The following is a 16,834-nucleotide window of genomic DNA, read 5'->3' on the forward strand; positions in this document are numbered from 1 at the left end:
CTATCTAGAGTTAATGATCTCTACACAATGCATTCCTAATCTTAGCAAATTGTTAGTACGTACGTTTAAAATTCAGATTGCTGACTATGTATCTTATGTAATGAAGGGAATTCAACATATCATAGCATATGCTCTTTTTATATTTGCCTATATACTAACATTTGGTAACCATAAGTGGTACATGTACTATTTATTTCATCTTCATCCGTCTAGCAGTAACAGGTCTATTAACAGTCTGTTATTTAGGGGGCGGGATGTTATGGCCTATGGTATGGCTAGACGGATGCTTATGTATTAAGGTCGTTCAAGTGATCTCCCTTCCATGTTATATTACGTAATCCGGAATTTGGATGAACCGAAAAACTTGCTTTGTAAGTTAGTTGTAGATGATTTGTTTGTTTGTTTGTTTTTGATTTATTAACGTCCTATTAACAGCTATGGTCATGTAAGGACGGCCTCCCATGTATGCGATGTTGTGGAAGGTGCGTGTTTTGGGAGACTGTGGTATATTCATGTTTTGTCCTCTTGTATAGTGGAACTATTGCCCTTTTTATAATACTATAATACTGAAGCTAGCATGCCGCCGAAGACATCAAGCAACACACCCCCACCGGTCACATTATACTGACAACGGACGAACCAGTCGTCCCACTCCCGTTATGCTGAGCGCTAAGCAGGAGCAGAAACTACCACTTTTATAGACTTTGGTGTGTCTCGGCAGGGGGACAGAACCCAGAGCCTTCCTCACAGGGGCGAGCGCTCAACCAAAGGCAGTTGTAGAAGAAGAAAATAAAAGATGGAAGCTGACGGCAAGGTGTGGATATTATGAAAATCCTCTCAGCAAAGCGAGAAAAGACCTGAAAACCAATTCCCGCTACACCACTGTTAAAACTGGATGTTTATGGGTGACATGCAACATTAGATCACCTTGACGATACAGCGTTACACAAAAACAAAACCAAAGGTTGCCCACTGCAGGTAAGGCCTAAGAATTATATCTGCTACCTGCAGCTTTTATTGCATGATTGTACTTGTATTTTGCGACTAAATTTGGGCCATTCTCTTTTCTTTTTTCCTAACTTACTTTTTTCTTCATAACATTTTTTCTTGCCACCTCCTCACTTTTGGCCTTCGGTTGATCGCTCGCCCCTGTGATGTAGGCTCTGGGATCTGTCCCCTGGTCAAGACACACCAAAGTCTATGAAAGTGGTAGTTTCTGCTCCTGCTTCGTACTCATTACACCATACCGGGAGTGAGACGACTGGTTCGCTCGTTGTCAGAATAATGTGACCGAGTGGGGCGTGTTGCCCATGTCTTCAGCAGCATATTTCATTTATATAGCACTATAAAAAGAGCAAACTTCAGTGAAAAGAAGAACCAACACGAATATACTGCAGTCTCCCAAAACACGCACCACGTACTTAATACACGCAACACGCCGCATACATGGGAGGCCGTCCTTACATATATCTATATTTTGGCTCTGTAACCAATACATCACCTTTTCTCTTTCTTTATTGTCTGTCAAACCATTAAAGTTATATGCGCCGTAACTGGGTGAAAATTTTGACATGCTATTTTTCCATCGTTAATCTATTAAAAACCATAAGGTTTGATGAATAAAGCTTGTAAAAATCATTCAAATGGCTTCAGATGACTTATAAACGTTGGTTATAACACAGAAATTTTGTACTGTAAAATTGTTGTTTTTATGCCTTTAATATGTTTACATGGAAACATACCTGCAGAAATCACTTTACAATTACTAATAACATTGTAAAAATGTGTAATGTAATTGTATACCACAATTTTACCACATTTTGGCTTCAAGTTCTGACCGTATGTACTCATTTCACTTCACTATTGATATAAATAAATGATTTTTGGCAGTACTGCCAAAATCATTTTCAGCTCTTATAAATGCTTTGTAAATGTAACTTTTGAAACCTATGCATTGAAAGTACTGTAATTTTGAAAAAAGTAATTTTTGGTGATGAATAACATATTAAAAACTCATCTTGATTCGTGAGTATGAAAAATACGGCACATATAACTTAAACATTAATACTGCTTATAGTTACATATATTTGTTTGCAGATGGCATGATGACTAAATTCTATTATAAAAAAAACCTGTTTCAATGATACCCATACATATATACACTGTGTCGATATAAACAAGAGGCCCATGGGCCTTCTTAACGGTCATCTGACTCATGGCACAGAACAACAAAGTCACAGTATAAAAGTAAAGGTTAAAAATTAATATAAACAATACAAGGAAACTCCTTAGTTGAAATATGTAAGTTTCTGAAATAGGTAAATGTAATTTGTTGAACAAAATTTGGTAGCCCCATCATCCATATATGGGTTGTAACCCATTCAAGGATTAAGGAGGAGTCAGATTATAAAGCCAAATTTCAGCAGAGCTCCAATTTTGGACACCCCCTCCGTTCTATCCCCATGGGTCTTACCTCGATCCTTTATAAAATATGATTGTCCTCACCTAAAGTTTCCCCTTCCGAGCCCCGCCCCTCTGTCCCCAAGGGTTGGAACCCAACTCTTTTATATCAAACATGATTGTCCTTTCCCCAGTGATGTTTTACATGAAAATATGGATGCAATAATCCCACTCAAGGTTTAAGGAGGAGTAGTGCTTTAAAGCCAAATTTCATCGAAGTTTCCACCTTCTGAAGGAGTAGATATTTTAAAGCTAAAAACAAGTACTCATTGTAATGGACACCATTTTATAATTCACCCACAAACGGCTCTCTCCCTCCCCCCTCCCCATCCCCACTTGCAACAAATTTGTAGTTGCACAGTGTATGGGCATTTTGGAAGAAATTTTGAGGTACAATGTACTTTTATATTCAATGAATTGCAGACGAAAATTTGAAAACAGGAAGTTGGTCCAGCAAAAATCTTTCAAAAATTTTATAATATTGATCAGCATCCCTTAATACCCCTATATACTAATTTTCATTGAAATCAGAGACAGAAATATAAAAACAGGATGTTGGCCCAGCGGCCATGTTGGAATACCAAAATCTTTACGAAAATATTGGCAGGTTGTTCGCCATCACTTAAAACCCCTATAGACCAATTTTAATTGAGATCAGAGAGTGAAACCTGAAAACAGGAAGTGGGCCAGCGGCCATCTTGGAATACCAAACTCTTAACGAAAATGTTTGCATGTTGTTTGGCATCCCTTAAAACCCCTATCGACCAATTTTCATTGAGATCGGAGACCGAAACCATTAAACAGAAAGTGGACCAGTGGCCATCTTGGAATACCAAAATCTTTATATAAAAAATGATTGTCATTCCCTAATGATGTTTTACACCAAATATGGAAGAAGCCACTTAAGGTTTAGGAGGAGTAGGATTTTAAAGCCAAAGTTCATCAAAGTTCCCCCTTCCGAGCCCCACCCCTGTGTCCCCAGGGGACGGACCTAACTCGTTTATATAATATATGATTGTCAATGATGTTTCACACCAAATATGGATGAAATCAACTCAGTAGTTAAGGAGGAGTATGATTTTAAAGCTGAAATTAAAAACAAAATCCACATTTAGGGCCCCACCCCTCAGCCCCTAGGTGTCGGAGCAGGCTCATTTATTTAAAATATGATTACCCTTTCCAAACAATGTTTCAATTCAAAGTTAGTTTCCATCCATCCAAGGATGAAGAAAGTTGAATTTTAAAGCTAAAATGAAGAAAATTTGCCCTATTAGGGCCTCCACATCCCTCAGCCCCTAGGGGTCGGACCAGGCTCATTTATATAAAAAAATATTGTTTTTCCCCAATGATGTTTCATACCAAATATGGATGGAATCCATCCGAGGATGGAGGAGGAGTAGGACTTTAAAGCTAAAATTAGGAAAAAATTGTTATTTTGGGGCCCAACCCATCAGCCCCGATGGGGTCGGACCACACTCAATAAAAAAAAAATGATGATGTTTCACACCAAATATGGGATGGAAATCCATCCCGAATGAAGGATGAGTAGGATTTTAAAGCTTAAATTAAGAAAATTACCCTTTTTGGGGCCCCGCCCCTCTGTCCCCTAGGAGTTGGACCTATCTCATTTATATAAAATATGATTGTCCTTCCCAAATGATGTTTCACACCAAATATGGCTGTAATCCACTCAAGGGTTAAGGAGGAGTTGGCTTTTGTATAAATAGGCTTACGCACGACGCACGACGACGGACCAAACACAATGACAATCTTCGGTCAGGATGGCCTAAAATCACATTAACATCGGCTGTCAATATAACGTTAATTCAATCTAACAAACGATATGAAAGTTTATGTCAAACTTTCGAAAGGAGAAACGAAATAAAGAAACAAACATCGCTTTTGGTATACAATAACCGGTGACAATCTGTTACATAGCTTTGTTTCCAGAGGTCCAGTCGCGGAACATATTCTCTATGATGACACAGAGGCAGCAAGAATTTCCAAACATATCCTTGTCTATAATCTTTAGCGAGGATATTCATATCATGATCTCTTCATCAGTCTAGGGGATTTTCGTCGGGGTCAGCATCCTGCATTAAAAAACAAATATTAAAAACAAACGCAACTCCCGAGTCCCCTTTCCTCGCTTGTTTGACTAATTAACGTCCTATTTACAGTCAGCTTTCAGACAGAAAGGACGGTCTCCCATGCATATATGCAGAGTGTTGCGTGTATAAAGTGCTGGTGTGTGTTTCGGGAGACTGCGGTATATTCTAGTTATGTCTTTCTTGTATAGTGGAAATCTAGCACTTTCCAATTTAGGTGTTAAATTCATCGCAATGTTCAGAAACCTGCTTAGTTTTCTTTTCTTCACTGGTGGTTCCTCTGGCTGTTTTGGTAGATGCATGGGGTATATCTTCCAATGCGATTTTTTTTAATTCTCTATTACTTTCTATTGAGATACGCTGAGGCAATTCAGGTGTTTATTACGTATGTCTAGCAAAATATATACCAAATGAGTGGTCGTTAGAGTGTTTTAATTATTTGATCCGAATCTTGTTTCAGGTTCTGTAGAAAGTGTACCCGACCTTTGTTTTATAGCTATATCTGATCTGTGAAATTTCCAATGACTACCCATTAATATTAAGTCAATTATTAAGGGGCTACATACATGAGTGGTTAGCCGTAAATTGTATGTTAAATATACCTTTTATTTAATATTTAGATAGCGTTTGTTTAATCGAATACCAACACGCCAAACGAATTTTAGTTTTCATCCCTTATATTAAAGCTAGTACTGATAATGTTTTTGAAAGGAAACTCGATTCATACACATTTTGTATCAAACTCGAGTGTTACATGTATATATATTAATAAGAAATAATAAATACACACACTAGAAAATTTGCAAGAATGTTTAAACATTCTTAAGATATATAAAATCATATTAAATAGCTAAACTGAGCACTGGAAAATGTATCACGATGGAAATAAGTTATAAGATAAAAATTGAGCAGCAAGTTAGAGATAAAATGGGACACATTGGGTATTGAATACAGTAACTTGTGTCGAACACGGTTGAATCGAAAAAATGGGTTGTTTATGAGATGAAAAAAAGAAAATGCAAGACAAATACGACTGCAATTAGTATTTATAAATAATTGTTGAAATCGTCGATGCATTTTAGTACAGTAGACATGATTGGCCAAACCACTTGATTTTACCGAATACACAAACTGTTTGTAAGTGGTTTTTTTAAAGATTTTTTTTCTCTTTTGTGTTTTGTTTGTTTTGTTTTCTTTAAGGTCGCAATATGTGCCAAAATGTTGGAAATCCCAAAATTCCATTCAGAATTTAAACTAAAGTCTTAAAAGCGATCTTCTTAAAAGCGAGGTAACTCTTTCAGATTAGTATGGTCTGCTAGACCAAGTTGACAAGGGCAATAACTCCTCCAGGTTTAGCTGCTTTTAGCCAATTCAAAACAGCACATCATGTTTTAGTATGAGGAAAAGAAGTATAAACATCATTGAATTCGTATTACCATTAAAGTTCAATAATAACATTATTGAAATATTTTTGACGTATAGACCGAGATTTGCTATCGTATAAGCAATTATCTTTCCCCTCTTCCCCTCTACTGCTTCAGTACTATCAGGATCAAATTTGGGGGCGTTCTTATAACTCTTTGATGGACGTTATTTAACAAACCTCTAAACTGTATTTTAGAAAACAAGATAAAAAGAAACGAACTAGTTTATTCAAATACGTATGGCAACATCTGCTTTAGAATGGGAAAGTTTAGGTTCGGGAGGTCTACTAAAACGAATCAAATAATGTAAAAAGTCATTACTATACAAGGTAGTACCGTGGGGCCGGCTAACGTCCACACTATACAGGGTAGTACCGTGGGGCCGGCTAACGTCCTCACACTACACAGGGTAGTACCGTGGGGCCGGCTAACGTCCTCACTACACAGGTAGTACCGTGGGGCAAGGTAACGTCCTCACTACACAGGAGTACGTGGTGGGGGGCTAACGTCCTCACTACACAGGGTAGTACCGTGGGGGGCTAACGTCCTCACTACACAGGGTAGTACCGTGGGGCCGGCTAACGTCCTCACTACACAGGGTAGTACCGTGGGGCCGGCTAACGTCCTCATACACAGGGTAGTACATGGGGCCGGCTAACTCCTCACACACAGGGTAGTACCGTGGGGCCGGCTAACGTCCTCACTACACAGGGTAGTACCGTGGGGCCGGCTAACGTCCTCACACCACACAGGGTAGTACCGTGGGGCCGGCTAACGTCCTCACTACACAGGGTAGTACCGTGGGGCCGGCTAACGTCCTCACTACACAGGGTAGTACCGTGGGGCCGGCTAACGTCCTCACTACACAGGGTAGTACCGTGGGGCCGGCTAACGTCCTCACTACACAGGGTAGTACCGTGGGGCCGGCTAACGTCCTCACTACACAGGGTAGTACCGTGGGGCCGGCTAACGTCCTCACTACACAGGGTAGTACCGGGGGCCGGCTAACGTCCTCACTACACAGGGTAGTACCGTGGGGCCGGCTAACGTCCTCACTACACAGGGTAGTACCGTGGGGCCGGCTAACGTCCTCACTACACAGGGTAGTACCGTGGGGCCGGCTAACGTCCTCACTACACAGGGTAGTACCGTGGGGCCGGCTAACGTCCTCACACTACACAGGGTAGTACCGTGGGGCAAGGTAACGTCCTTACTACACAGGGTAGTACCGTGGGGCCGGGTAACGTCCTCACTACACAGGGTAGTACCGTGGGGCCGGCTAACGTCCTCACTACACAGGGTAGTACCGTGGGGCCGGCTAACGTCCTCACTACACAGGGTAGTACCGTGGGGCCGGCTAACGTCCTCACTACACAGGGTAGTACCGTGGGGCCGGCTAACGTCCTCACTACACAGGGTAGTACCATGGGGCCGCTAACGTCCTCACTACACAGGGTAGTACCGTGGGGCCGGCTAACGTCCTCACTACACAGGGTAACGGATAACGTCCTCACTACACAGGGTAGTACCGTGGGGCCGGATAACGTCCTCACTACACAGGGTAGTACCGTGGGGTCGGCTAACGTCCTCACTACACAGGGTAGTACCGTGGGGCCGGCTAACGTCCTCACTACACAGGGTAGTACCGTGGGGCCGGGTAACGACCTCACTACACGGGTAGTACCATGGGCCGCCTAACGTCCTCAATACACAGGTAGTACCGTGGGGCCGGCTAACGTCCTCACTACACAGGATATACGTGGGGCCGCTAACGTCCTCACTACACAGGGTAGTACCGTGGGGCCGGCTAAACGTCCTCACTACACAGAGTAGTACCGTGGGGCCGGCTAACGTCCTCACTACACAGGGTAGTACCGTGGGGCCGGCTAACGTCCTCACTACACAGGGTATACCTTGGGGCACAGTGATGGCTTCAGTTTCGTACAAATTAAAGTATTATTTTCTCGTTTCCTATCACATTTTATCTTATGCCTCATCCCTGCCCGCAATTTATATGAAGTCGAACCACTACCCCCCACATCCACACCCATCCCATATGTCCAGAAATAGACTGCTAAGTGTTTGTTTTTTTCTCTATGGTCTGTATGATATTATATTTATATGCTTTCCTTTTATGTATATATGGATTCTCTTACTAACAATTAACCTACTCTTTTTAAAGAATCGTGCTTAATAAGATACACGTGCGTTATTTACAAATACCAGATACACGCACGTGTGAAATACAGCAATTAGCGTTCAACTTTTGTCGGGTTCAGGAACAAAGGCGAATTCCTTTACAACACATGCTATTCGCCTGATGATATACAGCTTTCTAAATTGTTATTTGAACGATTTTGATGATGGCGTTGCAGATGTGTCGCTAAGTAATAGTGACAAGAATTCCCAGTCCTGATTCACATAAACAAACGTCTCCATGTGTTTTCAGGTAAAAAAATGGCCATGATTCGATATCAGGATTTCTTCTTGTGAAATTGACCTGAGATTTAAAGTAGTTTTCATATAGTTATCAATGGAAAAAATCAGGTCAAGGTCTTTTGAGGAGAGTAGTGCGTAGGTGTAATTTTGTAAAATAGAAACTTTCAATCAGTTTCAATTGCAGATGACGTTGAGTCATATAACCGATTACTGCACTTTCGCCTTCACTTGAACACGATTTGCTATGTACGAGGATTTGTTCCACTCTTACTTTTGGTATCCACTAGAAACTGCCTTCTAACCCTGTTATAGAAGACTGTGCGTATAACTTTTTCAACCATGACGCCATGATCCTTCCTACAGTTAGGGCGTTAAAATTCTACCGACTGTCCTTATTGCATGATTGTTTAAGGCGAACTCTTTCTAACGTCTATCTTGACAGTTGACACCAACTCACTTTTGGCCTTGCGATGAATGCTCGCCCCTGTGTAGTTCTGTCCGCTGGTCAAGTAGTTTATGCTTCTGCTTAGCGTTCAGAAATGAAGTACATTTTGTAGGTGGACGAGTTGTTTGCCCATCAGTATTGAGTTTTCCCTATCGCAAAGAGAGAGCACGAATATACCACAGCCGATCAAATTATATACATTCACACGAACGCATTGTATACAGGGGATGTCTTCCTTAAAGGCCCACTACCTTTCCAAAAAGGCTCTATTAATTACATAGAAATGTAAAACGAGAGCGATAGTTTTATAGAGTCGCAAATGTTATTAAATTACCTTTAATACGACACTTATCTTCACCCTCTGAACATTTTAATTCAAATAAATAAAATATTACGTTCCATAAGGCGGGTCCTTAGTACCGAGCGGTAGTTGAAAATCCCTGCGCCAGGCGGCAAAACAGCGAAATGACTCTCCGCCGTTATCATATATTACGTAGGGAATCTTGCATATGTTTGATGTGGTAACCACATCTTAGGCCATCGATTAATAATTTCTTCTGTTATTAATGATTTTCAGACACCTATTTATTTGCTGCGGATATGGTTAGTTAGTTGATTTAATTAACGACCCGATTAACAGCTTATTGTCATGTAAGACGGCCTCCCATGTAAGCTGCTAGCGTTTATGGTTGTACTGGAGTATGTTTTGGAGAGCTGTCCCATGTCATGTTCTGTCTTATTGAATAGTGGAACTGTTGCCGTATGTTTTATAGTGCAAATCACTGATACCTCATCCTGCCGAAGACACCAAAGCAACACACCGACGACCCACTGGTCACATAAGACGGACAACGGGCAAAAACCAAGTCGTCCCCACACCCTGTAAGCCTGATCGCAAAGAGCAGAAACAAACCACATTTATAGACTTTGGTGAGTCTCCGCAAGGAGGGACAGAACCCATAGCCTTCCTCACTGGGGCTAACGCCTCAACTCAAGGCCAAAAGTGAGGCGATGCCAAGGAGGCATTAGGAAAGAATAAAGTCAGATTTTAGGAAGAAGAGAAAAGAAAAACCCTGCGGATAGGTATTGGGCCTTTAAATGGTCTAAGATATTAATATGCACAATAATCAAACCAGCCACATGAACAGGGTAAGAGTTCCACTATACAGAATGTCACACACTTCACAAACGGAAAACCGTCCACAGAACAACGCGACAAGCGCTGAAATTGGGTCAAAAGGTGGTCAAAGAGGACGATAGAAAATAAAAAGATATTGTCCCAAATTTAGTCGCCTCTCACAAGATCATATGTCGGAAACTGCTTTTAAAATAATATCTTATTGGTAAGACAACAGATAAATGGCAATAAGGCATTTTTCACATTTTTTTTTTCTTTCAAATGCAGATTGACAATAATGTCACTTTGGACACCCTTGATATCTTTCAGTGACCTTTGCGACAAGGCAAAAGAAATGGGCTTAAAAATATTATACAATATCACGTTCAGAAAGAACATGCAGCTGCTCCTGCTAAGCGCTCAACAGGAGTGGGACGACTGGTTTGGCCATTGTAAGTATAACGTGACCGGGTGGGGTGTGTGTTGCTTGATGTCTTCGGTGGCATGCCTCAGTGATATAGCACTATAGAAAGGGTAAGAGTTCCTTCTACACAAGAAGACACATCACGAATATACCACAGTCTCCCAAGATACACACTGCGCACTCCATTTTGTTTGTTTGTTTGATTAATTAGCGTCCTATTAACAGCTATAGTTATGTAAGGACGGACTCCCATGTATGTGGTGTGTTGCGTGTATGTTGTGCGAGGTGCGTGTTTTGGAAGACTGCGGTATATTCATGTTGTGTCTTCTTGTATACTGGAACTGTTACCCTAACACGCAACACACTGCATACATGGGAGGACTTCCTTACATGACCCTGGTTGTTAATAAGACGTTAATTTAATAGAAAAAAAAAAAAGCATAACCTTTTTCATCCAAAGGGATTTGATAAGTATTAAACAAATTACAAAGTTTTAAATCGATGAATATCTTAAAGAGTAGTAATGCACATTCTGATTACGGAATCAAAACATTGTTCTAATGTCTAATATACCTGTTATATTTTCGGAGGTCATAAAATTAAAATGAAGCCAAACTTCACGATTTCCTTTAGTCTTTAAATAACTCTAGTGATTAATTCACGGATCAAAATATCACGACGATTACGGCCCGCTAAATACATCATCCCCACAAAAACAATCGGCTGTTCGAAAATTCTGGTTCCGTCAAATGTCTTCAAAAAGCATTTTTCGTTCGTCAATGCTAATGCTTTTTAAATTTATACTGTCTTTGCATTTCTTGATATAGTTTAAGGTGCTATTTCAGATTAATCATTGTAATATTTTGTTTGAAAATATTTGTTATCATTACTGTTATATAACCATTTATCAATTCTGCTTTCCTACAGGTTGTTTGAACTGAAGTGCCTGACTTTTTGCCTCAAGTGTTATATGAAACCCTAGGCTCAATTATAATCGCAAGAATTAATTTTGTACACAAATGCAACCTCACTGCAATAGATCTGAAGTGTTTGGAGTGATAAGAAAGGGGATGCATTAAAACAAAACCGTAATAAAATATCAAAGCAATGAAAAGATTAATTTCATTCATATTTGCCACGGTATTATCTATATGCTTTGAAAGGTGTTACATTTTTATCAACTGACTATCATTTAATCCGCCTTTGATCCAGGCCAAGGATTCGCCGATTTAATATTTTGCATATGTAACTTGTAAAACATGACCTTGGGCGTTATGGGTTGATGTACAGTAAATAAGAACAATGCGTGACGTCAGGATATAAAATTGGGTGTAACAAAATTGCTTCTTCATATAGATTTTTTTTATCTCAATTTAACATTAAAATCCTTCGAAATGTAAGTTTTTGTGTCTGTGTAATGAAGTTTTATATAATTTTATATGAAATTATGTGACGATCGTAATTAAGTATTATTATTTTGGTGGTCAAGGTTTATAAAAAAGTTGGTTTTGTAGAATGCCCAAAACTCAAGTGACTTACATAATGTAAGTGGAGAGTACCACAGTATCGGAATGGGATTGAAGATCTGGCTTTAATCAGATTGCTTTCATACTTAAATAAGAATTTAAAACTACATTCTATGTATTACAGTATAGGATGGTTAATGTCTTGTACCGTCAGACGGGCGAACACATTACATGAAGAGTGTAAATGTTTGACCCCAACTGTTCTCAACTATGAATGATACATAAAAATATTGTAAAAGAGATCATTAATTTACCACAAAAATGGAGTTTTATATGGTTGCTATTCTAGCGGAACGAGCGTCGCGGTCTACGAGTTTCAAGAAAGGGCACATCAATATGACAAGCCACCGCCGGACAGGTGCGAGAAAAGGAACTGAGAGAAGAACACAAATAAGTATGCATTTTACGTATTAATTGTCAACAAGACGCTATCAATGTACACAATGAGGCCTACCGCAGACATACGGCTATCTGATTTTGCGGACAAGAAGATATACGGCCCGGGATATATGTACATGGGCTCCAAGGTCGTGCGAATAATTTGTTAAGTTTACAAATAAAAAATTAGAAAATTCTTTGGTTACAAAAAAATATTAGAAAGTCCTTTGGGTACTTCAACCTCACATATGTGTGGAAATTCTTATGAAAGCCAGATAAAATAAAAATGTATAGCCATTTATACTTCCCATGAAGTAAATACATGTAATATCGTTGACTATAAGAATTCGCGAATATCACTCAATTCTCTTTACGCAGTATGAAGTTCCTTGTCCATAAAGTTGAATTTTTGTTTAAGTTGACGCAAAAACATTTTTTTTAACTTTTCACATTAAAACCTGTTATTACAAAGAAACGATTGGGGTACTAATAATTGTTTGGTTATTAGTTTGTTTTTTGATTAATTATTTAATGTCTTATTAAGTAAGGACAGCCTCCAGTGGAAGCGGTGTATATGAGGTGGAAGGTGTCGTGTTTTGGGACACTGTGCTATGTTCGTGTTGTGTTTTCTTGTATAGAGAAAGTATTTTTATAGTGCTATATCACTGAAGCATGCCACCGAAGACACCAAGCAACATATCCAATCCGGTCACATAATATAAGTCATCTATGAAAATCCGAAATACTAAGTAAAAATATATTCTGTTAATTATTGGATTATTCAAGATTTTCTTGTTGAATACATGCACTCTATTATTAAGGCAGAATATGAAAGTACTGAAAATTGAAACAAGTGTAAAAATCTTTAGTAAATTTAATGATAAGGATTAATTTGAATATTTTTTATGTTATGAAGATATAACACAAAAAATCTGAGTGCGTGTACTCAGATTACTGGAGAAAATATAAAAAACAAGAATCAATTGAATATTTCACATTATCTTCTATCTCAGATCACTTTTTAGTAAATAATATCGAGGAAAAACTTATTACACTATTTTAAATTATATTTTTTAGTTATAGTAGACAACATTGTATATAAAACTTAATATTCGAACATATTTTAAAAAACGACGTTTAAAAGTACCCTCATGATTAATGTACTTTATGCACTTAAACCCGTGGACCTGCCGGTTTGGTGTTAGTATTGCACCCTGCTGCCCCTATTGCATGATCGTAAAAGGCGACTAAATTTAGAATCTTTCTTATCTTTTCTTTCTTCCTAGTTTTCTTTCTTGCTCCTAACGTATCCCTTGACACCGCCTCACTTTTGACCTTCAATTGAGCGCTCGCCCCTGTGAGGGAGGCTATAGGTTCTGTCCCGAAGATACCATAGTCTCCAAATGTGGTAGTTTCTACTCCTGCTTAGCGTTCAACAGAAAGGAATTGAGACGACTGGTTCGCCCGTTGTCAGTATAATGTGACCGGCTGGGATGTATTGCTTGTGACTTCGACTTCATGCTTCAGCATTATAACACTATAAAAAGGGCAACAGTTCTGCACTTTTTACACACAACCACCTCATAATTGGGAGGCCGTTTTTACATGACCTGGCCGTTAATAGGACGTTAAATGAATCAAATAAACAAACAAAACTACTTTTGCAGTAATTTTTCTAGAAAACTTGCATTTAAGTTTTTCATTGACGCATTGATTGTTTGTTTGATTAATTAACGTCCTATTAACAGCTATGGTCATGTAAGCACGGCCTCCTATGTATGCTGTGTATTGCGTGTATGTTGTGCGAGGTGCGTGTTTTGGGAGACTGCGGTATATTCATGCAGTGTCTTCTTGAATAGTGGAACTGTTGCCCTTTTAAAGTGCTATATCACTGAAGCATGCCGCCGAAGACACCAAGCAACACACCCTACCCGGTCACATTATACTGACAACGGACGAACCAGTCGTCCCACTCCCTGTATGCTGAGCGCTAAGCAGGAGCGTGTATATAAAACTTAATATTTGAACATATTCTAAAAAACGACGTTTAAAAGTACCCTCATGATTAATGTACTTATTCACTTAAAAAGATGTTTTCAGAAACCCGTGGACATGCAGGTTTGGTGTTAGTATTGCACCTGCTGCTCCTATTGCATGATCGTTAAAGGCGACTAAATTTAGGATCGTTCTTATCTTTTCTTTCTTGCTCCTAACGTATCCCTTGACACCGCCTCACTTTTGGCCTTCAGTTGAGCGCTCGCGCCTCAATTTTGGCCTTCAGTTGAGCGCTCGCCCCTGTGAAGGAGGCTCTAGGTTCTGTCCCGAAGATACCATAGTCTCCAAATGTGGTAGTTTCTACTTCTGCTTAGCGTTCAGCAGAAAGAGGTTGAGACGACTGGTTCGCCCGTTGTCAGTATAATGCTGGGATGTATTGCTTGTGTCTTCGACTTCATGCTTCAGCATTATAACACTATAAAAAGGACAACAGTTGCGCACTTTATACACACAACCACCTCATAATTGGGAGGCCGTTTTTACATGACCTGGCCGTTAATAGGACGTTAAATGAATCAAATAAACAAACAAAACCGTTTTTGCAGTAATTTTTCTAGAAAACTTGCATTTAAGTTTTTCATTGACGCATTGATTCTAAACCTCAAAACTTTTCTGTAAAAATAAGCTCAAATAAGCCTATCAACACTATTTGTATTTTATGAAGAATTTAAATTGCAAAGGGTTAGAAATGGCATTATTTGATATTAGCCCAATGAAATATTATGCATCAAATCAAAATCTGCAGTAGGCCACCAGGCACCTCCTCTTTTACACTCTTCTTCTGGAAGACGACATCGCAAAAAAAATTAATGTCAGTCTTCATATTACAATGATGGCTCATTAAAAGGAAATATAAACGTTAATGATCTTAGTGACATTGTGCTCCGATTAAATGAATAACTACGCCTTCGAGTCGGAAGTTAAACACAAATATATACAATATTTTATAATCTACTTATAAATTGCATTATGCATCATACGAGTTTTTCATCTAATAATTTATATTTAAAGCGTCAAATTTCTGTAAAATTGCTGTAAAATATTTTTAAACTTGTCTAACAAATTGATAAAAAGTGTCATCAAAAGATATAGCGTGGATCTGTTACCTTCCCAGCACGTGAACCACAGGTCAAGTGATCTAGAAGTCCCAATACCAGGCACCATGCGCCATAGTACTGACATCTATACGGAACATGTACGCATTTACCATGATCATTTTACATGCAATTTCAACTTTTTCAATTCCCTCTCGATCATCAGATTACATGTGTACCTGGAGATACGGTTGTCAATATCACAAATGCATTTTATTTCATTAATCGTGTTTCATTGGGAAATATTGTGAATATTTCCATGCAGTTTACATGTTTACAAAGGTAGAATTATGAAATCAAAGTCACATATAAAAGTGAGACGAAAAACAACTGAAAAAAAAAACATTTTTCTCCAGTTGACTGCTTTCTTTGGTAGTTTGGTAGAAGCCAAAAGCAGCAGAGGTAACATTTGATATTAGTTTGTATATTACAAATGTAGATATCGACACAGCACTGCAGATAGGGCGTAAGAATGGTGTCTGCTGCCCTAATGCACGATTGTGAAAGGCGAGTTAATTTAGGATCTCATATTGTTTTCTCTAATGACTCTCTTAAAATAATCATCTGGCATCCGTTGAGCGCCCGTCCCTGTGAAAGGAAATCTTGGTTTTCTTTCCTTATCGAGACACTATAGTCTACAAAATTGGTAGTTTCTGAACTTGCTTAGCGCTCAGCATAAAGGGAGTGGGACAACTGGTCCATCCGTTACCTGTTCTGTGTCTTTGGCGACCTGCTTCAGTGATATAGCACTATATATTAGGCAAGCATTATTCTATAACAAAGATACTGTAACCTTCCAAAACACACGCACCTCAAACTAAACACAACGCACCGCCGACACGGAGGTCGTCCTTAAGTGGCTGTTACCATGACGTAAATATAACCAACCAACCTATTGACCTATTATTGTTTTGACTCCGTTTGTATGAACAAAGTCAAATTTATTATTGTGACGTCACAACCTGGCCGATATTGTGCTGTTGGGCTCACAATCTGCAAACGTTGAATTCCGCAGGGTGGTGTCCTAAAGGCATGATTCTTTATTTTTAACATGATAAACATTGTTATATTATCATATTATATAGTATTGTTATATTGACATTTTTAGACAAATTCAAAGTAGTATTTGCGATTAAATATAAGAACAAAAGATTTGATTAGTATTGGAAAATTATATCCCAATTTTCGATTTCCATACTTACATTGAAAATTTATAAAAATGTCTCGATTGTTTCAAATCAAGATGGAAGATTGGAAATTGAGCTCGAAACACTAAATTAATGCTCTTATTTAAAATTGCATGACAAAGCAGTGGGTCAGCATAATTCCTTTTTTACAACATACGACTCATCACCATCATTAAG

At 38.9% G+C, this 16,834-nt stretch overlaps 1 protein-coding gene across 1 annotated transcript; it reads left to right on the forward strand.

The window, feature by feature from the left end:
* Positions 1–796: 796 nt before the first annotated feature.
* LOC138324469 (mucin-22-like) lies at positions 797–9,883 on the forward strand. The gene is made up of 4 exons (XM_069269533.1): positions 797–814; positions 6,745–7,017; positions 7,175–7,669; positions 9,650–9,883. Exons 1-4 carry the CDS (start codon positions 797–799, stop codon positions 9,881–9,883), a joined length of 1,020 nt encoding a protein of 339 aa, XP_069125634.1.
* Positions 9,884–16,834: the final 6,951 nt, after the last annotated feature.

Source organism: Argopecten irradians, chromosome 5, assembly GCF_041381155.1.
Source record: "Argopecten irradians isolate NY chromosome 5, Ai_NY, whole genome shotgun sequence".
NCBI lineage: Eukaryota > Metazoa > Mollusca > Bivalvia > Pectinida > Pectinidae > Argopecten > Argopecten irradians.